Source organism: Puntigrus tetrazona, chromosome 14 (genome assembly GCF_018831695.1).
Source record: "Puntigrus tetrazona isolate hp1 chromosome 14, ASM1883169v1, whole genome shotgun sequence".
Taxonomy (NCBI): domain Eukaryota; kingdom Metazoa; phylum Chordata; class Actinopteri; order Cypriniformes; family Cyprinidae; genus Puntigrus; species Puntigrus tetrazona.
This window is the reverse complement of record NC_056712.1, coordinates 23,917,683-23,940,501: the sequence shown is the minus strand read 5'-3', so window position 1 is coordinate 23,940,501 and position 22,819 is coordinate 23,917,683. Positions and strand designations below refer to the sequence as shown.

Genomic DNA, 22,819 nt, shown 5'->3' with positions numbered 1-22,819 from the left:
AGTCTTACTGAGAGCCTGACCCCAGACTCCCTGTTCTCTGGCCTGTGAAAGGCGAGTTCTCTAAACAGGTGTCCAACAAGACAGAGGTTCTTTCTGGCAGGGCATTCTGGAGCTGTATGGCTTTATGGTTATTACTATGCATGTTTCTTATGGAGTTGATTCAGACAGACCTACTCTCAGTGATGTTTTTGTACCATTAGGACAGGAAAACAGGGGAAAAGGAGATCTGAAGTTTTAAAGGACGGGGGGCTCTTTTTCCTCGGCAACCCCATAGAGATACATTCAAAGAGAGGGCTGCTTAAAGAAGGAGGGTTTGGTCCAGAGAGGTCCACATGCAGCTCCCCAGCTCAGCTTACAAATGATCTTCACGTGGACCGAGCGTTAATAAGGCTCACATATTATTTTTTCCAACCGGGACCAAGTTGAAAGCTGCGCCTTCAAAAAGGTTCATTCTCCATTCATACCTGTGTGAGCAAACATACATTCCTGTAGATCTGTCATGGAGAGCTCCACATGCTTGGAAAAAAAAAAATCAAAGCAAAACAAACATGGAGCAGAAAGCGGTCTGAAACTTTTCTACTGATTTTCAGCGACATCTAAATAAAATAAGCATCAAAGGCCTCGTTACCTTTTTTGTAATCAAAGACGTAATGAAGATTGAAGATCGTGAAGAAACTTACGGAGTCGTTTGGCTGAGAGTGATGCTGTGTGTTTAAGGTTATAGCCTATCACTAACTAAAACCATGTCTGTTCCTGTAAATCAAAGGAAAACTCTGCCAATGCTGTTTACTATAGTGGGGTTATGATACTCATGAAGTCCCGTAAGGATGGAAAAGGTATGAACTGATCGGCTGCATGTTACACTTTTGATTGCTTTCCAGTTCTTTTGAGTTCTTCCAATCATTTTGTTCTTGATGAAAACATTACAGGGCTCTAATCTTCTTTGAAAGAAGCACAGTTATGCGTTTTCATGTATTCAAATGTATTCAAAAATACTGGAGAGAGATGAGAGGGAAATACAAAAGAATAGACTGAGCTGTTACAAAAGCGAGTGCTTATTATTCCTGCCAATAAACTCAGAAAAAAAAAAAAAAAAATCAAATCAGATGGGTAATGTAGGTAAGCTTTCATGCTTTTAAGCATACGATCTGAGACCGCCGTTTTTGTTAGCTTTACACATACAACTCAGTTGAGGTTGTATATTCGGCATATCTCCGTGCGCTGACTAAAGGGCCAAATTAGAGACTGTTGGTTGATTCACAGCAGGGAAAGACAGAGAGAAGCAGAGGAGAAAGGGTAATTAGAAGTCTCCTTGTATCTTTTATAGAGCCATAAGTGGTTTGCAGCAACAGTCGTATGGCGACCTGGGAGGAAATTGGCCAAACCTAATGTGCCTGTGTTCTTTTCTTCTCTGTTGTGAGTGGAGTGGGCCCGGAGCATCCTGCAGAGGGCCCTGCCCAGCCTCAGGCCCCTCTAATGAGGTGGATGAAAGGCCTTTTAATGTGGCTCTGATGAAGGTGGATAATTTGCATCCTTTTAGTTTAATTAAAACCTTTGCTCCCCCTGCAGCTCAAAGAAGGCTCAGTTGTACGCCATGAAACCAAAGCCATGATGTGATTAGGTTCTGGTTTGCATTGCGCATAGAAAGGCAGGGTGGGCATGAGATGCATCATAAAATACTGGAGTCAAAATATTTGGTGCATTTACTGGAGGCTATAATTTGACATAAATTGGGGTCTAAATGTCTGAGAGCCTTTTTTTCAATGTTCTATTTTAATATTTTTTAAATAGAAAAATTATACACTACTGTTCAAAGTTTGAGGCCATTTATAGACTTTTTATTGAAAGGAAGAAACAAAAAAAAAAAAATTCCAGCAGAGATGCATTAAATTGATTAAAAACGACAGTGAAGATATTATAGTGTTACAAAAGATTTCTTTTTTTTTCAATAGAAATATTTGCTGTTATGATATTGAACGTGCTTCAGCATATGCGCATTTAAATAATCAATAGGAAATGTGAAGGAAACGAATCATTCTGCATTTTTACATATCTGTTACATTAAAACATACAATGGCTTTTGAAGTATTTAGAAAATTAAACCTAATATAAAAAATGCTTGAATATCTTAGCACAATGGGCAGTAATAAAAATATTTTACATTATTATGTCTATTATAGATGAATGCATCTTTATTCCCGTATCATCTGTTATTTCATGCCCTTGTGCTGCTAAACTTGCAGACTGTTGTTTCTCAGTTATGCTTCTCACTTCTCTGCCTGAACTCACTCTTATGTGACATTTTAAAATCTGTATGTCTCTCTGTTCAGCTTAATTTCTTGTGAGTCCAGACTGGTTTCAATTCCATCAAGCATCCTTTCATCTTTCTCTTTTTTCAACCATGTCTTTTCTTCAGCTACTCACAAGCATGAATTCATTTGTGTCCATATGTGTTTGTTCTTTGAACTTGCCTGAGCTTATTTCCCTACAATGAAAGAAATAAAACAAACATGCTCTTTAGAGCCAAAGTTGTGAAGCTCCGTGTCACATTACAAGTAATCAGAATTACGAATTACATCAGTGTTAGAGAGACACATGATCAAAGTAGGGCTTTAAAAGCATTTTGGTTGGCTCTTATGACACGTTTGACAAAGTATCAAAATTCTAGTGTATTCTTCTTTTCTTAAAATACTAATAGCCGTTCTACAAAATGTGTGGCATTTAATAAAAGCTAGAATTTAGACACTTTATACTTTCTATAAGATTTTATATAACTTTCATGTTCAGTTTGTGTTATTATTAGTTAGTACTGTTTTAGTTCGGACCTGAATAAGATATTTCACAAGATAAAATAATAGTTCAATTAATGACTACATTCAAAAGTTTACATCCCTTAATTCTTAATACTCTGTTGTTACCTGAATCATCCACAGCTGTGTTTTTTTGGGTCTCTTTATAAGTCCTGAACATTTAAACAGCCCATTTGATTTTGGTTTTTCAACATTTTTATGTATTTTAACCCTTTCCAACAACAAATGTATGACTTTGAGATCCATCTTTTTACACTGAGGCCAACTGAGGCACTCATATACAACTATTACAAAAGATTCAAATGCTCACTGATACTCCTGAGGGAAAATGATACATTATCCACTAAGAGCTGCCAACAGAACGGAGATATGATTTTTCTTATTTTGCCTAAATGTCCTACATATTTCCCAGAAGACAGATAAATTTACCCTGATCTACAAATCCTAAAAGTTTTCACCCCTGACACTTCATGCATATTTGCTTCTTGAGCATCAGTGAGCGTTTGATTTTTCTGTTACATTTTCTATATATATATATATACAAATTGGTTAATTAAATTAATGGATAATTAATTAAATTGAGTTATCTGTATATAATTAATTATCAAAATAATCTAAGCAACTTTTCTCAATTGCAATCAACTGCAAAATATGCCTGTTGACCCAGTTCATGTTTCTTCTCCTTTGGACTGTTTAAATACGAGAGAAGCATTTCCCAAAAGAGGAGCTGTCATGGAAAGTAGACGTAAATCAGACTAAACATAAATACTGCAGCAGTGAGGCTGTTCTGCATTCGGACCAGCCATGGCAAATGAGTAAAAGCACGTCTATTGGAATGGAAAAGAGCTTGCGTAAGAGTTCAACAGTGGGATAGCTTATGAGCAAATCATCTCGAATGAATGGACGTCAGTGCTGTGATTCCCACTCAAGCCAATCGTGGCCAAGGTGGCAGGATTCAAAACGGGTAGGCATATCCACGCTGTCCCAAACGTGCCCCTCCCTTATCCCACCTACCGCGTCCCTCCACAGTCTTGGGTTGGCTTACGAGTGTAATTTTGATACAATTATCCATTTAGGTGAGGAGGACGCTGGCTAAACTGCAACACATGTAACCCGTACCCTGCAAACAAAGAACAAAAGGCCACTGCTGGAAGCTCTCCACCAGTCCCCTTATAAAACAGGCAGCCCAAACCACCGTCTGAGCACAAGCCACAGTCTCCCACTCCTGCGTCCGTGCACAGTACGGCCTCCTATATGATAGGTGAGAAACGCAGGCAAGAGGGAGCCAATTTTCGGGGGAACCAAGACTCTACAACAGCGCAATTGTGAGAAGTCTGTTACTTTTGGAGATGAACTCGAGATCTTCTACTCCGCTCGCAGATTCATACATCCAACATAAATTTCAACAATATAGACAATTATGTGGTGGAGAAAAGCGTAAGACCCCTCGCCCTGGACTCCTGCAAAGCAGAGCTGTGAGAAAACAATGGTGGCAGTGTGTGGAGTTATTTAGAAACAGCAGGGGTGCAGGGTCTGGGACCACCGCGGGGGAAAGAGGGAGAGGTCCAGGTGCTGTGGGACATTTTAAAGTACAGCGGTTTATGACACAGAGAGTGATTTGACTCTGTAAGACATTAGTAAATGTGGGAATGGTCAGCGTGAGATGGTGGTGAAGCATTTCTTCCTACACCTTCTAGTAAACAACACCTTCACTGTCCAATACGCCATACTTACAAACCTAAATTCCCAGAGTTCCCGGTGCCAGACTGCAAAAAAGCACTGAATATGTGAGTAACATTGGAGAGCAAGTTAACGATCCTATTAAAATGCCTTAAAGCTGTAAAGCTGCGCTAATCTCTGTCTATATTTAAAACAAGTTGTTGTTCTCATGTACAACTGCAGACACGATTTTGAGAAAAAAAAAAAAAAAAAGTGTTTCTATTTACGCATGTGAAAAGCACAAAGACTTTTGGGTGACTGTGGTCAGGAAAAACCGAAGGCTTAAATTATAGCTGTTACCTCAGCTTCGGTTTATTGCCAACTGATTACACCAAGCCATCAGCTGCCTGGTTTGATAGAGGCAGAATATCAACTAAAAGCTAAAATTACACTTTCATGAGGAAGTGGGATATAGATTGCACGCACATTAAAATATGAGGGCACGGTTCTGCCCGAGCTTGCCGTGAGTGCAAAACCTGCTGCAGATTAGAGCTGCGCTGATGACAACAGGTGCTATTGAATGTCACCAGATTCTCTCCTGATACAGTCAGTCCTGGCTGGAGTTTCCCTGCGGTGATTTTGGTGTACATTTGGTGTAATTTACATTAGGTAGCTGCTTAAAAGGAGAATCTCTAATATGCCTCTAATAATCTGTTAGGTAATTTTGTAATTGTGCTTTTGCTGTAAAGTTGCCAAAACCCTCCTTTAACAACTTTATTATTACACACTGTATTGTTCACACTTCCTTTCTAAATGCATATTATTTTTTCTAGACTCTAGACTGAACATTCTGCTCATTACTTTAATCAGTCATTTTCATTCGTGTCTTTGAAAACAGCACACAAGAGCTCAATAAATAGCAATAAATAAATAAATAAATAAAGCTAAATTAATAAAAACGGTCACGTAAGTCATACTGTTTTCAAACAGCAAAAGGGTGAGTTTTGCCTAAACTTCCACTTTAACTCCTTAGACGCAGAGTCCACTAATCTTTATTGAAAAACAATACTGCTTCTTAATCCTTCTCCGATTAACTAATAGAGTCAATCCCTTCAGCAGAAATCACAGCTTTAAGCACTCAAACACTGCAACAGGAGGGTCTAATGGGCCTTTTGTTCAGGGGCTGTTGGTCATTGCATTTAATGACTTCAGTAAACTCTGCAACTATATACCAAAGGGAGTGAACCAGTCCAATGCACCATAACTTTGAGCTCCACAGAGCTCTCGGGACGAAACAGGAAAACAGCAGGCCGCCATCACTCCCCATATAGGAGGCCCAGAGCAAAGACATCAAGGGGAGGGAGCCCAGAAAACACTGGCTCAGCCAATTAGACAGCTGCCTTGCTCAGCAGAATATTCATAATTTGCATCCGCATACTAGTTGCCTCCACTGCCTCCCCAAATGTGGCAAGCTAAACAGGAAGAGCCAAGGGCTCCTCAAGGCCTATCAACTTCACTGAACCAGTTCAGATTTATGGTAGAGAAGGCGGCAGGTCGTCTCTGTCTGTTCTCCCTGTACAGGAGGTTTTGGCTGCTCCACAGTCCCTCAGCAGTCATCAGGAGAACCACATGCTCCAACACAAACCCCCCATTGCCTCACGATAACTACATGCCTCTACAGTTCATTTTCTTTCTCCTTCCATCAGTCCAGGTAGGTGTGTATTCATTTCCTTGCCTGTCAGGTTCTAGTGGGAAAAAAAGTCTCCACTAGCTGGGTAAAAGTACGAACTTGGTATCAAATTACGGCCTACATAAACAACTGCAGGTATTGTGTGACGGACGACATGAAGCCATTCTTTGTTCTGTAGATTTGATAATACAAGACGGCATCAGTGCCATATGCTCCAACAAATGCTAACAAGTCATAAATTTCCATCAGCACAATGCTCTCTTGTGTGTTATGTTACGTGCATGAAACCATGCTTGCTTTAAAGTACTTTGCCAGTCATGTCAGTTTTGTCAAATATGATTTGGGAGCAGCTTTACATAAACCCAACTGCTTTCCTGTGCCACAATTAGCCTTTTGAGAGGGCATCTGAAAGTTGCCCTGCTCTTTTCGGATTGCAGTTGAAAGCTCTGCTGTTTTGAGATGCCATATGTCTAGCTGGGTCACTAACCCCCTAAAACACTACCTCAAACTGCTGTGCGTGTGCAACGGTGAAGGTTTTGATTAAGCCTGGATGACTGATGTGGCCTACGAATGCTCTGGGTGAGCAAAAGTATAAAGAACTGAGATATAAAGGGTTGTGGTGTATGGCAGTCTTTACCAATTACAATGAGTGTGAAGTTGAGGGCGAGGCTGCCAAATCCATTGGTGACGCGGCAGATGTACACGCCGGCATCCTCCAGCTCCACTTCTTTGATCTTCAGACTCTGCTTCAGAACCTTGTAGCGGCTCCAGGCTGGATTCACGTTCCGCCCATCCTTCACCCACAGGACCAGAGGAGGGGGGTCACCCTCCACCGGGCATGGAAGTCGAACAGTGCGACCCAGTTTTGCTGTCTGTCTGTACTCTACTTGACGACTCACCCATGGAGGACCTGGAGCAAAAAACATTGTGTTGAGTAACAGTCTAGCATGTGTATTTACATGACAAATAATAACCACATATCTAACGTGTGAGCATAATATGCTACAAATTCCCTTGATCTTTTGATATATAGGAAGTCATTGTAAATTTGTATAAAAATATCCAGCAAGTTTCAGAATCCAACATTTTATTTGTAGTCTAAAAAACAGCCTACACTGGAGGCACTAAAGTGTTATTTATGCATTTCGGACCTAAATCAAAGCAACATCGATCTATGAGAAATGTACGCTGTCAAACACACAATTATAAGCCAATCGTAGCAGTGCGTTTACTTTCGAGTCTACAATCTTCCATGCCTATTCAAAGAGAATATTCTGATGAGGGGGTCAAGCCTATTACTTAAAAATTATTTTTTCAAACGCTTTTATGTTTTTTTATGTAAAAAATCTTGAGCACTTTCCTGTATCTCAAATAGTAGAGCATGGCGCTAGCAACGGCAAGGTCAATGGGTTTAATTGTAAGCTGGATTAAAGCGTCTGCTAAATGTGTAAATGTAAAATCTTGATAAGGTTTACAAGTGGATCTCAGAAAACAATACATAACAAAAACAGGCAGTTCATGACCCCATTAAAAAAAAGTTTTTTGCTTATATTTTATAAAATATATAGTTAGATAAAACAATATATATATTCACACACACACACAAAAATATATATATATATATATATATATATATATATATATATATATATTGTTTTTGTGTACACATATACATATATTTATATTTAGTGTCATTTGCTGTAATGCAAAAATATACATTTAATAAACATGTATAAATATTAATGTAATTTCACTATTAATGTTTTGAAATATTTTTCTTAATAAATCCTTTAATGCAATAATAATAATAATTACAAATTGAATCATATAATTAAAAATATTCATGTGTAATGTTCTTATACCAGCAGATAAAATTGTCATCCATTTATTTCAGGCATATTCGTGCTATGGGAAACTTACAGTATGTAAAGATTCATCTGTCCTGGCCTGAAATGTTTGTTTTTTTTTTGCCAGTGTTATGGCACAATAAGCACAGAGACAACACTGCCAAAAATGTAATGGGCACAAAAGGTTTTTTTTCCTCCAGCTCCTAATACATCTAGTCCCACACAGACATATTATGAGGGGGAAAGCGAGGCACAAGAATTTTATAGGGAATTTCTGTCCTTGCATGCACAAGGTCCTTTTCATCCCCTCCTTGCAGCTTGCAAAGACTCCCATGAGCACTTGCTTTCCATTTCCTTTGCACTGGCGTGTGTGTACGTTGGAAGGCACCTCTCATTCATGCCTGGTACTGTCACATCCTGTTGCTGCTCTAGCAGCTGCTGTGAGAACCACCAAGATTATAAATTGAAAAATGACACTGGCCCTAAATGTACTTTTTCATTCTTTTTTTCCTACTTCCCTTCAAGTCTCTCTGCTGGAGTGAAGTGTTTTCACCTGAAGCTGCTGGTTGCCATCCAGGAAAGTGCCACGAGAACACGCGGGAGGGAAAAGAAAAGGTTGTTTTGGTGCTGGAATTAAATTACAGTAAATTCCAGAATGTTAGACTGAGAAGGGCCGAGAATGGCAGAAAAATTCCTCTCTGGAAATAGAGCAGAAAAAAGGTGGAAATGAACATCACAGCTGGAGAGAAGTCTTTGTTAGATGAATCATGCATTTAATTTACAAATGCAAGCGTATAAAGCTATCGGTGGCTTAATAAACATTTGTGAGGCTTTAGAAAAGAAAACAGCTGTGTGTTTATAATGAAGATGTAATGTAATCGGTGGGCTCCTTGAACAAACAATGGATCTTTTCACTAGTGGAGAGGAGATGGATTTCATGGACCATGTGAGATAGATCTGATGAACCTGGTGGCTGAATGAATAGAAGAGGGTAACTTTTGAATGTTTGCTTAAGGATATTAAAACGACCTGGAGGATACCATTGGGCAAAAGCTGAAATAGCTCATTCCCTTTCCGTCCATGGGCTACGCTTCACACACAGCATACATCACGCATATGATAAAGAATGCATTAGAAGAAAGATGTGAGTCAGAGAAAGCCTGGGACTGTCATTTAAAATTACTTCCTTCCATCATGCACGCTAACTATTTGCCACAGTGCCGTGTCTAAGCTGTCCGAAAGGCTTTGATGTGAGGTGGAGAGAAGCGTCATACGTGCTGACAGACAAATATTGCCCATAACAGTGGAAAAGACAAAAGATGACTGAGGCCACACACACGCCACATACAGCAAAAACATGTCTGGCTCAAGCTGATGGCAGACAGGGTGGCAAAAGAAATCTCCTACACGAGGTGAAAATAACCGCACTGTGTGCTGAGAGATTATTTGTCTTTTTCCAGAATATTAAGTATTGGAGGTTAAAGTAAGGGTTGGATGTTTTGATTGCAGCCAGTACTGTATGCTGAATCACAGCACTTTAGGAGAAGCTGCATCTCTAAGTTCATACCCTTTGTAGATCCACAGTTAGATGAACTAGTTGATGTCTGTTATCGATTTTGTTGGATCAACTAGTCAACCATCTTGTCCACCCACACCTACTGTCATATTGCCTTCCACATAAACTACTATTCAAATGTTTGGGGGCAATGATTAATCGTGATTAATCACATCCACAATAAAAGCTTTTATTTACATAATATATATGAGTGTGTACTGTGTATATTTTATAATGTATACATATAAATACAAAAATAAACATGCATGTGCACTTTTAAGAAAAATGTTATGTACTATTAATATCTAAATGTATATAAATGTAAATATTTTCAAAATCTGTAATGATGAATGTGTGTGTGTTTATGTATACATAATAAATAAACAGTACAAATACATATATTATGTAAACAAAACTTTTTTTTTTTTTTTTTTTGAATGTGATAAATCTCAATTATTGAATTAGACAATTATATGCATAGAAAAATGAATTGAATTTGTTATATTTGTTATAATACATTTATAATGTTACAAAATATTTATATTTCAAATACATTCTGTTCTTTTTAACCATCAAAATTCCTGAAAAGTGTATTTTGGTTCAAGCAACAAAAACATTTATAATATAATGAAATGTTTTTAAGTTGCAAATCTCAAGCATATTAATGATTAAATGATTTCTAAATGATCACGTAACACTGAAGACTGAATGAAGACTGAAATGTTACTGTACATTTAAATAATATTTCAGAGTATTACTACATATACTGCATTTTAGTATAATACAGCCTTGGTAAAATAAGAGACTCAATCCCAAACTTTTTAACATTAGCATACTTTGCTTTGGCATCAGTTTAAAATCAATTAATTGAAACATTAATCTAAGATTTTGAGTATGTCAGTTCAAAAAAACTGTAAAAAGATTCTGTTAAGAGATGAGCATCATTATCAATATACTCATCTATTTAAAACCAACCTCTTTCACCCAATATCGGCATTCGAAAATAATACTTTCCATCCTAACAGATTTATCTTAGCAACATTATTGTTCTTGTCACACTATTGGTAACAATTATGAATTTTGAGGCTCCAGACAAAGAAAGTGAGAGCAAGACAAAGACAGCAAGAAAAAGAAAGAGATACATCATCTTGCATCCATATGCAGGCGTCACATCATGCAATGCATTTTTAACAGACCTCCCAGGAAACACCCTCACCACATTCAAGACAACACTAAAGACGAGATCAATGAACTGACGCTACATAAAAATTTATACACATTTATTGCCACCCTGACTGTACAATACATTTATCTTTGACATTAATCGCTCATTTCTATCTAGATCTATAGACTGTACTAGACACATGACCAGTTAAAACGAAGACCAACCCAAAGAAGACCAAACTATATTGATTACTAGCTACCAAGCATGCACTCCTTCACTGGCCCATTTTGTTTCAGACATCTTGATATGGTTTTTTGATTTCTCAAAGGATTTATGAACAGGCCTTACAGACCGCAGTGGAAGTACTTTGAAGCCTGGGCAGCCTCCACAGCTTTAGATGAACATCACTGGTGTCACACGGAGAGCTTCAAACGGAGCTTGACAGCATGCTGCATGGATAAATGATTAGAATGGAGGAAGTGACATGACCATCAAAGGCCAAAAGAGAGAGAGAGAAAGACAGAAAGAGAAGGCAGTGTGTAAGAGAAGAAGGTGCAGGAGTAACACTGAAGACTTGGATGAGCAGACCAGGCATGGCAGCCAGTTAACTAACTGCCGCTGTCAAAGGACACGTGTACACAACATCCAAACAGTCCAGCCCATTATGAGAGCAAGAGACCGCGCTGCACATTTCTGTCAGCGGTCCCGGGATTATTTCAGCTGTAACTCACCCGCCGCTGTTACAAATCAGCTCAACATAGCCTATGACCGCATATTAAAAATGCTCAGCAGGAACTGAATAAAACATGTAATAGCAATTTAGTTTCTGTTGCTTAATTTGGTACTAACATTAAGGTCATGGGGTTGATTCCTAGTGAATACTTATTCTGATAGACTACTACAAAACCATGAGGTTTTTTTTTTGAGTCTATGATGAACAGAATATATTTAAAATGGAAAGTTTTGTAACAACGTCAAAAGTCTTCTAGCTGTTTTTATAAGTTTATTGGGCCCTTGCTGAACAGATTTGAATTAATTTCTTTAAAAGAAATGAAACACTAGTGTACACATATACTACTAATATATTTTTGTATAAATATAATTATATTATTAGGTATAAATTAGTTCAAATTTTATGTTTTTTCTGACTCTTTTTTTACTTTTAAATGACACTGTTTTACACAATTTAAATGTATGTATTTATGTACTTTTTTTTTTTAACCTCACTGTAAAGTGTTACCAAATAATCTAAAAAGAATCAATCTCTAGTTTTTAGTACATTCTGTATATCATTAAAAGAAATGCATATAAATATTCTGACTCTATGAATAATACAAACGGCACTGGCAGTGGAACTTTTGCCAGGTCATCTAGAGTTTGATCTACCACTCTCATGTGATCTACACAGCAGCTTTATCTTCTCTTATATAGTGAATCCCCTGCAAAAGGGGAGGAGAGCTGCTATAAGCTTCAGCATGTGATCAGTGATAGAGACAGATAGACCAAACACTGCAGAACTGGTCTTGGCAATGGAATGTGGCTCTTTTATCAGGAAGAGAGATAATGGGCAGAGATTGAGGCCTGATGCTGTTTGCACAGAGCCTCCTACGCTGACACAAACACAGGATTGCTAGGTAAACAGGTTCACTTACACCTCTCCCTTTTAGTTCTGGTAATGTGAACACAGGGCTGTGGTTCTGTCATCGCCACTACTCACAGCTGTCTCTCCGCTGAGTGTAATCAGATCTTGAGCCAGACTTTGTACCTTGACCAACTGCTGCCTCTGGAGCCAAGCTAACTCAATAAGGCACTGCAGAAGTCTGACATCATGTGTGCGATTCCACACAGACTTCCTTGTGGGTTATGGGCTGCTCTTTGTGCCCTGAAGAGGACACAGAGCAGCTGCCCGTCATCCACTGATCCATTAATTACATTAAACACAGCGAAACCCAGGCCGCCTGGTCTCACTTTGTCTTAATTCTAATGACCTCCTGTACATCTTACCAAACTAAGCACCAAGAGATTGCTAGTTTTGCATTTGTGAATTCCCTTCTCATTTCATTGCCACGTTCGAACTTGAAACGCGCATCACTGCTCAAAACCTTGAGGCTGGTAATATTTCTTAAATGTTTTTAAAAGGCTCACCAACAATTCACCCGTACAATTAAAAATAGTACAAACGGTGAAATATTATTCCAATTTAAAATAACATTTTGTATTTGAATATATTTTAAAGTGTAATTTCTACTCATGATGCAAAGCTGAATTTTCAGCATCAGTTCTCCACTCATCAGTGTCTCATGAGCCTTCAAAAATCACTCTGATATGCTGATTTGTAACGGTGTTGAAAGCAGTTGTGCTGCTTAATATTTTATGCATACACTTCATTTATTTTACTGTACATTTTACTTATTGTTTTTGTAACATAATGTAATAATAATAGGACAAGTTTAGTTTAGTTAACTTTACGATAGCTTTACTTGATCTTATGATAATAACCCTGGTAAGTCCTTTTGCTAGAAACGGGCTGATGCCAAGGATCTCACATGAACCCCTGACATTTAAATGGCCAGCTGGGGAATCTGGTTCAAGACTGTCCTGCCTCATCAAGCTCGCCAAACCCTCACCCTGACAGAGATATTTTGAGAGCTGGAGATGAGATACAGGCAGCATCCATGCACCCAAAGTGTCTGTCTGTCATCAAGCTCCCATCCCGCTACAGTCTCCAGTTCAACCAAATGATCTACAAGGAGGATATGTTAGATTATTGCCAATGCTTTCCGCCATAGATTGCTCCCATACATACAATCGAATAGGCCCTATTCAAGCGTGACTGGTGTTTCATTGTGGGCTTTAATTATACAGTGCGAATCATTATAGATACAAAGCTGATCTGAGATTTATCTTGCTCACGCTGGCTGAAATTATGATGGTTATCTGATTTATTATTCAGTACTTCAGAACCCCCCAAATTGAGGTTGCGATCCAACAACCTCAGAAACCCAACGCAGGACGGCATCTCCGATTTCTTCTGTGTAGGACAGCGTTCCCTATTTGTTTCCTCCTCATATGGACCACCAGCAATTTGGACCACAGGGAAGGGCATTGCAGCGAGCCAAACCCGCCCTCGTAAATAGACCCGCAGCTCTGCAGGGTTTCGGGGGTAATGTTGAGTAACCTGGTCTCCAGCACCATAATGAGCACCTGCTTATTAAGCTCGGCCTTTGTGTCAAAAATCCCGGCCGACAGCCATCACACGCGAGGCCTCTAATCCTGATTTGGCTCTTATTTTGCAGCTTCTTTTTTTTCTCTATTGCTTTCTCTCCTTTCTTTCTTTTTCATGAGTGTTTACATATTAAGTTATGCCTTGCAGCGTCAGCTACTGCTTTTGCAATGACACCGACGGAATCGCGTGCCAGAGGAGACACAGCTGTTCGCGTAAAGACAAGACTGCACACAACGCATTTGCCGAGCTCACATTATTAATCAGATCTGACCCTACCTTACACTAAGAACACGAAAAGTTCACAGCTTTCCTTTTATCTTCTCTTTTATTTCCCAGATTCTGAAACGAACCGGAGGCCAGTGATCTTTGTTTATATTTCTGCTCTCTTGTGCTTTTCCCATCCTCGACCTTTGACCTATTGCAATGACCCTAGGAAAAGTGCACCCGAGTTAGCAATAAGTGTGAGAGAACATTAAAAACAGCTATAGGAAAAGAGGCCCTTCCGTTCAAGTTTTAGATCCCTGGAATGCATGGGATCTTGAATTCGCTTCGCGACAGTGAAGTGCATCTGAAGTTGATCCTTATTGTGTTGAACACCTGTAATCCTGTAAAACACAAGCTAATCCCTCTTTTAAACAGAGGATAAAGAAATTCCCAAGAAGCCTCCTGTATCGAAACAGTGAACCGCCCATACACAGCAAATTGCACATGACGAACGCATCGGCCTGGTCTTGCATGAGGACACTGCTCCGACAAGCTCAGTCCACGGGAATGGGGAGAACAAAGGTGGGATGGCAGCTCTCAATCTCTCATTCAAAACGAGTTGCCCTCTCCCACCTGTGCAAACACTCCAGCTCGGTATGTCACAGGTACATAGACAAGAAGGGGATGAAACACAGTTGAACTCCCAGAACTATTCAAGAGCTGAAACTTTTTAACTAAGCTCAGATTATAAAAAAAACATGTTCAAAGGCTTGGCTGTGCTTCCTTTGTGTTTTAATACCTCCTCCATAAATACCGACACTCAAAGAGCTGCATCGACGCAATAGAGCACCAACAAATGCAGCTCATTAGCCGCTTTGTTTACGTAAACTGACTTTTCACCCACAAAACCGACGGCTTTTGTGATGTGAGCGCACGTTTAACATAGATCACAAACTACAAAGGAAAGCCCTCAGACTTCAGAGGAGAATAATGGGCTAATGGTTCTGGTTTTCATCTGAGATTAAAAAATATGGGGTAAAATACAGCATCGCTTTTTGCCAGACTGGGTTCATGCTATCCTGACATTAATGTTCTTGTGTGTGTGTGTGTGTGTGTGTGTGTGTGTATGTGTGTTTGGACTCACTGCAGGACCTGATGTTATGAACATCATGTTCAAATTTAACAACTGCACTATTTCCCGATTGAAATGTGCTGGTTAACTTGCTCAGCATTTACAATGCCAACGAACACACGCACATGTGCATGTGTGCGCACGTACACACACGCAGACAGAGGTATTTGCCAAATAATCCTTTTTTGAAATCTCAATTGCCACATAGGTACATTTAACAATGCTCACTTCCTGTTGTAAGACAAACTTCAGCAGAAAAATGTGTTAATAGTGAAATCTCTTCAATCAGCATCATAATTATGTCTAAAACTGGGCCAAATTGGAAACACATGTACACACGCATGCAAACACACATGTAACATAACGTTCCTCTTAAAAGAATGAAATACTGACTTTCCAGATATATATATACATATATTTTTTACAGTTTTCCTCACAAGTGTGCCGCATTTAACTGATACAGTTCGCAGCTCTTTCAGACAGACAGGCAGACAATAACTCTGTCTCCAGCGCACACAGACAGACAGGCAGATAAGAGCAGCTCTGGTTACAGCTGTTTGTATCCTGAGGCATTTTCAACTCTGTGCCAAGTACATAATTTCACGAACACAGGAACATGCACAACTCAAGTGTAGCACATTGAAACTGCATAAATGTGCTTACAGTCATATGCAAGTAAAGTTATTTGAATACAAATTTTAAAGAGAAGGCCTTGTACAAAAGAACTACAACAAAGATGTGCTACTTTACATGGATATATCAGATGTTAGCTGTTAAAATGTTATAAGTAACTGAAATAACCACTAATGTCAGGGCATGTCAAAACATCTCCAGGGCCCAAAAAGGCCCTTGATGGTTAAATCAAACACAATACGTCATAAATAATAGCAATTGTATACCTTACTATTTTACTTCATTAAATTACTAATCCCCACTGAATTTGCATAGATTGAAAGAGAAAATCTGAGTCACTGATTTAAAGTGAGTCAAACATGAAAGTACAGTTAATAAAAAACACTACTCTTTTTAACACAATAAACGTGAATGGTAAGCAGAGACTATCAAGCTCTTTAGAAAAGACAATAGACAATAAATAAATATGTTTTAAGTAAAAATTACATGTGGTCTCTTCCTCACACAAATATCTCTAATAGCTTTAGAAGATTTGGAATATAGCACTGACTGGTGCTCGTCATTTCTTCAGAGCTCATCATTCTTAATTTGCTAAAGTTTCTCTTTTTGAAAGAATATAGTGACGCGGGTTTGAAACAACACAAAGACAGAGCAAACATCCTTATTCTCACAGCTAGAATGTGTTTTTAACAACTTTATCATTATAGCTATAGTCCTTGGTGTGAAAGGGCTTTATTTATAGCTTATACTAAACTGACCAAATATTTAAGAAACAAACAAGGACTAAACTGTATTCTGTATTGAACTAAAGCACAGGCTAACTAATTATTGAAAGCACAGTATATGAATCAGCCTATGCTTTTTCATTGCATTTGGCTTCTCTGTAACTTGGCCAAAGCAGCCAGAGACTGACGCCTGCATTACTGTTGTCCTGCAGAGGCAGATCACAGACACAGCGTGGCTCCAACAGAGCTGCTCCATTATCATTTGTTTGATAAGCAGGGCCCGCCTGCAGAGCTGCATTATCTGTCTAATAAACCCAGAGATCCTGACACCTGCTGAGAGACCAGCTAAAGGGAGAGCTGCATAACTGAAGCCTGTTTTCCCTGTTCTTATCAAAGCTATTTCTACTTTAAAAGGTAGATCATTGAGGTAAATGGGGCATGAGGGCCAACATCTCCTGCTTACAACCCCAGAGTCTGGAACTGATTTAAATATCTGAGAGGAGAGAAAAAGAAAGCCTTCTCCTGATGATCCTGTGGCTGTATCTGACCTCTTTAAAAACACAATCCAGGCCTTTGATACATGTGCCACTCTAAACAGCTGGTAACTGCCACGACTGTTAGATACACGTTTCTGTCTTTCATCCAACTCTATGACCAGCAGAGTGCATAAATCAGAGCTATATTTATTAGCACGAATATGGTTCGTTTCGCTTCGACTTCGCGTATGCGCTCCGCAGCAGCGATCGTCTGCCAGATCAGAACAAAACGTCAAAAACACAGACAAATGTCGAGCTGCGCTGCTCATAACAGCCAGGCGCCGTGCCACAGGAACCCCGAACCTTTTCTTGGGAGAAAGCGGTCAGCTCCTTTCCACCAGCAGGAACGTTAGTGAGAAACAGGAAATATCTGACCGCACGAGAGAACAGGGATGCAAGAGCCTTTCTCAAACCGCTGTGTTCACACTTTGTCTGAGCCGACTGCTGTGTTTGTGTGTGTAAGGATTGCTGGAGGAGTGTCATGCCAATCTGAGCTGTCCATAGAAACCAATGAGGCAAGCAGCCTGCACTAGTGTACTTACCCCAGCTTGAACTATTCCATAAGCGTTTTTGCATTTTAGTTGGATAACGACAGCAAAATCGAAATAACCAAAAGCTATATATTTTGCACTGTATTAAATCTATGAATTATGCGAATAAATACTAATAATTAAGTCAAACCGCTATTCAACAGGCTTTATTAGGAGAACTCAACCAGGATGCTGTTACAAAAAGACAAACAAGTAAGGAACAACTAAACAGTCTTTCAAAAAACACTTGTGCGCCTGACATCATTGAGTCATGGTCTGCAGTTGCTATTTCAAAAAATGCTGACACTGACACCCGCCTGATGTGGGTTGATTTTAGCAGCGGCGTGTAACAGTCCCTCCCGTTAGCCAATTTGGCAGGTTGACCGCGAATGTTACACTGATTTTATGCAAGATTTCAAAAGAGTAGTAAATGTTAATTGACCTATGCGTATGTTTTGGTACAGTTTGGTTAACAAAAACAGTTCCAAACAAAGACCGCAGCAAAGCGGTCATGCTTCTCTGAGTAACACACAGTGATGTTTAGTTACTGAATGATTCAGCATTTTTGAATGAACCGCTTCAATGGTTCAAATTTCATTTATAAAAACAGGAGCTGAATGCAAAAACGGTTATAAAGGTAGAAAAACTGTATTTTAGAAAAGAGTAGGAAAATTATCCATGACCTACAACTTCTGACATGATTCTGAAGTGTGTATTTAATGATAATGGGGGGGGTGCAATTGCAATGATGGGATGTAACTGGCGGTGGTAGATTATGAGACAATAACAAAATGGTCAAGCAGATTACAGTCATACTACACACAGTCATATTATATAGCATACTCTTTTTGGTCAGGAAGTAATAACTTAATCAGAAAATACCTAGTCAAGAGAGTATTCAATTTAGCATGCAGCCAGGCACTTGTTTCATTCCTGAATGAACCAGCCATCTAAATGAATCATTTGAATGAATGACTCAATGACTCACACGTTGAGATAATCACGTACTTCCACCACCTAGTGGTTTACTTTCATACTTAAAAATAGCCTGCTGTTGCACTCCCACAACATTTCATATTAATAGATTAAATAACTGATTTTAATGTAAATAACAGAACACTAAAATAAGAATTTGATAAGAAAAATGACGTGCACATTTAATATGGTTAGGAAAACCACCCTTTACTTATAAATAAATAACCTGCAAAAAGTAAATTTTAGTATGCGGTAGTCAAATTCAATCATTTAAAATGTAATTTCTAAACAACAAAATAGAGGCCAGTAAAAAAATTACAATGACTGGTGAATAAAAGAGTAAATGTCAAGCCTTAGTTGCTACTAATATGAAAATGTCATATTACAACTAGCCGTTATAGTTATTTGAGAACTCTAGTGTGACATTGTTTTTATAAACAGTAAGTTAATGTTGAGTAACTTTTAGATACAGTGGCTCCACTTATGGAAATTATTCCAAACAAAGCCATAACTGAACTGTTGCAAGTTGCAACACTGAAAAAGACAATGTTTATGATCAATGGCAAACTGCATCTTAATTTTTGCACTTTATCTTACGCAAACTTGCGCTTAGGCTGTGCTTCTTTAAGGTTTTACTTCTTAATGTCAGTTTTCTTGAATATTATGATTGTGAAAGCAGAGATACACCTGCTTAAAATCTAACTTCTCAGTAAAACATGTACTGGCAAATAAAGCAGTACTGAAAAATAAATATAATCTGGAAAGACCTGCTCTGCTCAAGCTACTTTTTCTCTCTTTCTCTCTACAATGAAATCATTGCTATGCTCCTCCAGAATTCTAGGGAAACAAGTGTTTGTCACACTAATGATCTTGACACACAGTGCCAAAATGTCATTGGAAACACATCCAGTAACTGTCTTGCCTTAAGCTCCGTATTGTGTTTCTCCACAACATAATAGTCTCTTCACCCAACAATGAACCCTCTTAAATTAACCAAGTGCAGCGGTGTCTGAAAAAAATCTATTAAAGCACAAAGGGTTTCCCGAAACATTTACTAATTGTTTACTGAATATTACAGCTTGAAGAATGCCACTGTTTTAGCAAATCCGCTGACATACTCCTCATTCAGCTACTCCTGAAATGCGGTTTACTCAAATGTCAAATATCTCGCTCCTCTCTCCTTTATTTATTTTTTATACACAGATAGTGGGAAAACTGGGGCCAGAATACCAAGATTGGCTGATAAGGAAAAAGAAAGAGCAATCCAAGTACAACACGGACTGAGAACCCCCCCTCAAGAAGTGCTCATAGCACACAATGAGAGACAGAGTCAACAAATGGACCAATAAACAGAGAAGACAATGGATTGTTTACTTAGTAGAGGTCAGGCTCTGACTTGTGGGTTAACCTGGCATTCTTACGGGCGCAATAATAGTAATCACCTTTAACAGAGTAAATACCACAGTTAACTCATCCACATTTATTATGCCAGACCAAATAATGTTGTTTCAGATAATATTGACATAAATGAGACCGTAAATGGCTAAGCCACCATAAAAGATAAACAGGTCTGGCATCCAAGTATGAGTCAAAGCAGAAATTTTAAAGGCATTTTAGTCAGCGATAACAAAAGATGAGCTTAAATATTGCGCAACGCACAAAAATGGCCTTTTCTTGCAAAAACATTCATTTATTTCCTAGTAAAATGTAAAATGTCCTTTGGGCTCACAGCAGGGTGATGGCACATGTGGAGAAGGTCCACACCTTTCTGACTCAACTCTCCGATACACAATCTCCAGCACAGTAGGTGTCATTAGTTAGACTTTGATTTATGTAAATTTCGTTTCAACTTGGCAGGGAACACTGAATTATGTACCTCTAAATTTCTGTTACAGTTCAAGGCACAGGGACCTCTTGTTTGGTCTGAGACACCACAGTGCAGATATAGATGTGAGACTTCAAAAGAATGGCTTTATGTGTGTCTGCGGTTAGTCTGCTGGGTCAGTAAACACGGCCGGACTATTCCCTGATGTGCTCGAAGTAGTCAATAAACAAATTGAGCAGCAAGAGGTCATTTTTTAATGTCTTGACCTTATACCAAACATTTTAGCAAATATTTTTTTAATGCTATAACAACACCTTTGATTTAATCAGTTATAACGCTAATTATAATATCCATACATCACTAATAATTTCTACGCGATTTAACTCAGTTTTAACTTCAAATATTTTGAAAAAATTTGAATTTATCACTAGACTATTACTTAAATGTATTAAAATAATACATTCAGTTATTTTAATTAAAATCAGTTGTATGGGCTAGTGCAAGTTTTTACAAAAATACTGAAAAATTCTGTGATTTTATCGATGCCTATTTACTTGTGCTAATATTTGGACACCTCGAAATTCTCCGTTTAAAAAGTGAGAAAGAGCAAAAGTTCAAGAGGTTAAAGCGATGAAAGCAAATAACGATCCTCTAAAAGATAAATGAGCCCAGAGTAAAATTAGCCTTAGACCGCTACTTATGCCTTTATCGACAAAGGAAATGTTCTCTAATTATGTCCTAATGAATGAAGAAAAGATAGACAACATGACTCACCTCTCGCTTCACATGATAACGCCACGATCAAAACCACAGTGAGAAAAGTCAAGCTTCCTCTCTCTGGAAACATTTTATGATGACCCGCAACTAAAAGGAACCATAAGAATCATAACGATGGAGTTTTACACGACACAGCCTGTAAACCGCGACGCGACGAACTAAAACACAACGGCTTTCCTCGCGAGCTCGTTAGTCGCGTCGCGTTTAGGCGTAAGTTTGCAAAGTAAATGCGGCGCAAATAGAGCCTGATGAAAGTAGTGTCGAGGTATTAAGTACTTACATGTCCGCCGATGGCGATTTATTATTGTGAGTTAATCGGTTTCTAATAGAGGGATGGAGACGAACGCTCTCGAACAGTCTTCAGATTTTTTTTTTTTTTTTTGTATTCTGTCCAGGAGAAGAACAAAGTCAGTAACGTTACTTAGGTTCCACTCGCCTCTTCTCTTGACATGACCCGTCAGCATCCCTGACCGTGGAGAGAACTGAAGATCTACAGCTGTGAATCACAGCAGCGCTGCTCCAAGTCAACAGCTGGAGACCGGCACAGATTGAACACGAGCGCCCCCTGCACGCGCACCTGTGTAGGGTCCGAGCGTGCCTCTAAAGTTTAGAGTCTAAACAAAATGAGGAAAAACTACAACACGGTTAGCGGTGTCGAAATATGCAGTTTCTTTCTACCAGATAGTTAAAATGACTGGCATTTTAATGATGAAGTAAAACATTTACCTCTAATATGAATTCAACTCATTTTATATTTTTGATATTTATTTAAACCATGGTGTGTGTGTGATAAAATTAATGAATAAATAAATAATAATAATAATAATAATAAAAAAAACGTTTAGTTGTTTCTTCGTACATTTCTCAAGCATGTCAAAGTAGGCATAGACAGGGTTTCTATTTTATTGCACCTCTCCTCCACTAGATGGTAGTCTAAGTATGCGTGAAGTCTCATCTCCATTAACACTACCGTCTCATCAAAATACATTTCCTATTCCTATAGCACCCCCAAGAGCTTAGATTACAACAACAATAATAATAAGAATAAGAATAAATGTATTTTAATGTTTCAACCTAAGAACAAAATTGCTTTCTAAATTAGCTTTTTTTTTAAAAGGGGGAATAATAAAACAAATTCCATGAAATGAAAGTTCAGTGATTATTATCTCCTCACGTCTTTCCACATCTTTATGAACGCCAAAGAAGATATTTTGAAGAACAATGCAACCAAGCAGTTTTGGTGACTTCTGACTTCCAGTGTACAGGCAAAAATGTCTTCTTTTATGTTTCCCAGAAGTAAAACACAAAGGTTGGGAACAGCATGACGGTTGAGTTAATGACCATTAGGTGAACTATCCTTTTGATCCGATTCCACCAGACAAGGTGTTTTGACTGCAGTTTTGATTTTCACAAATGCCTTTTTATGGTACGACACCAACTGTGGCTGTCATGTTCAACTGGTTTGCTCCACTTCTATCTCAGTAGCTGTGCAATTCGATGTCACTGCAACCTCTTCATGAATCAGAAATG

General features: G+C 38.6%; 1 protein-coding gene across 1 annotated transcript in view; it reads right to left on the bottom strand.

Annotated features, from left to right (window-relative positions):
* Positions 1–21,793, bottom strand: part of fgfrl1b (fibroblast growth factor receptor like 1b) — a 28,067-nt gene extending 6,274 nt beyond the window's left edge. The window contains exons 1-3 of the mRNA XM_043256649.1: positions 21,570–21,793; positions 21,287–21,376; positions 6,797–7,069 (exon numbers count right to left, since the gene is read on the bottom strand). Of these exons, the coding sequence (XP_043112584.1) occupies positions 6,797–7,069; positions 21,287–21,359 (346 nt within the window). The 5' untranslated portion in view covers positions 21,360–21,376; positions 21,570–21,793. The remainder of the gene's footprint in view (positions 1–6,796; positions 7,070–21,286; positions 21,377–21,569) is intronic.
* Positions 21,794–22,819: the final 1,026 nt, after the last annotated feature.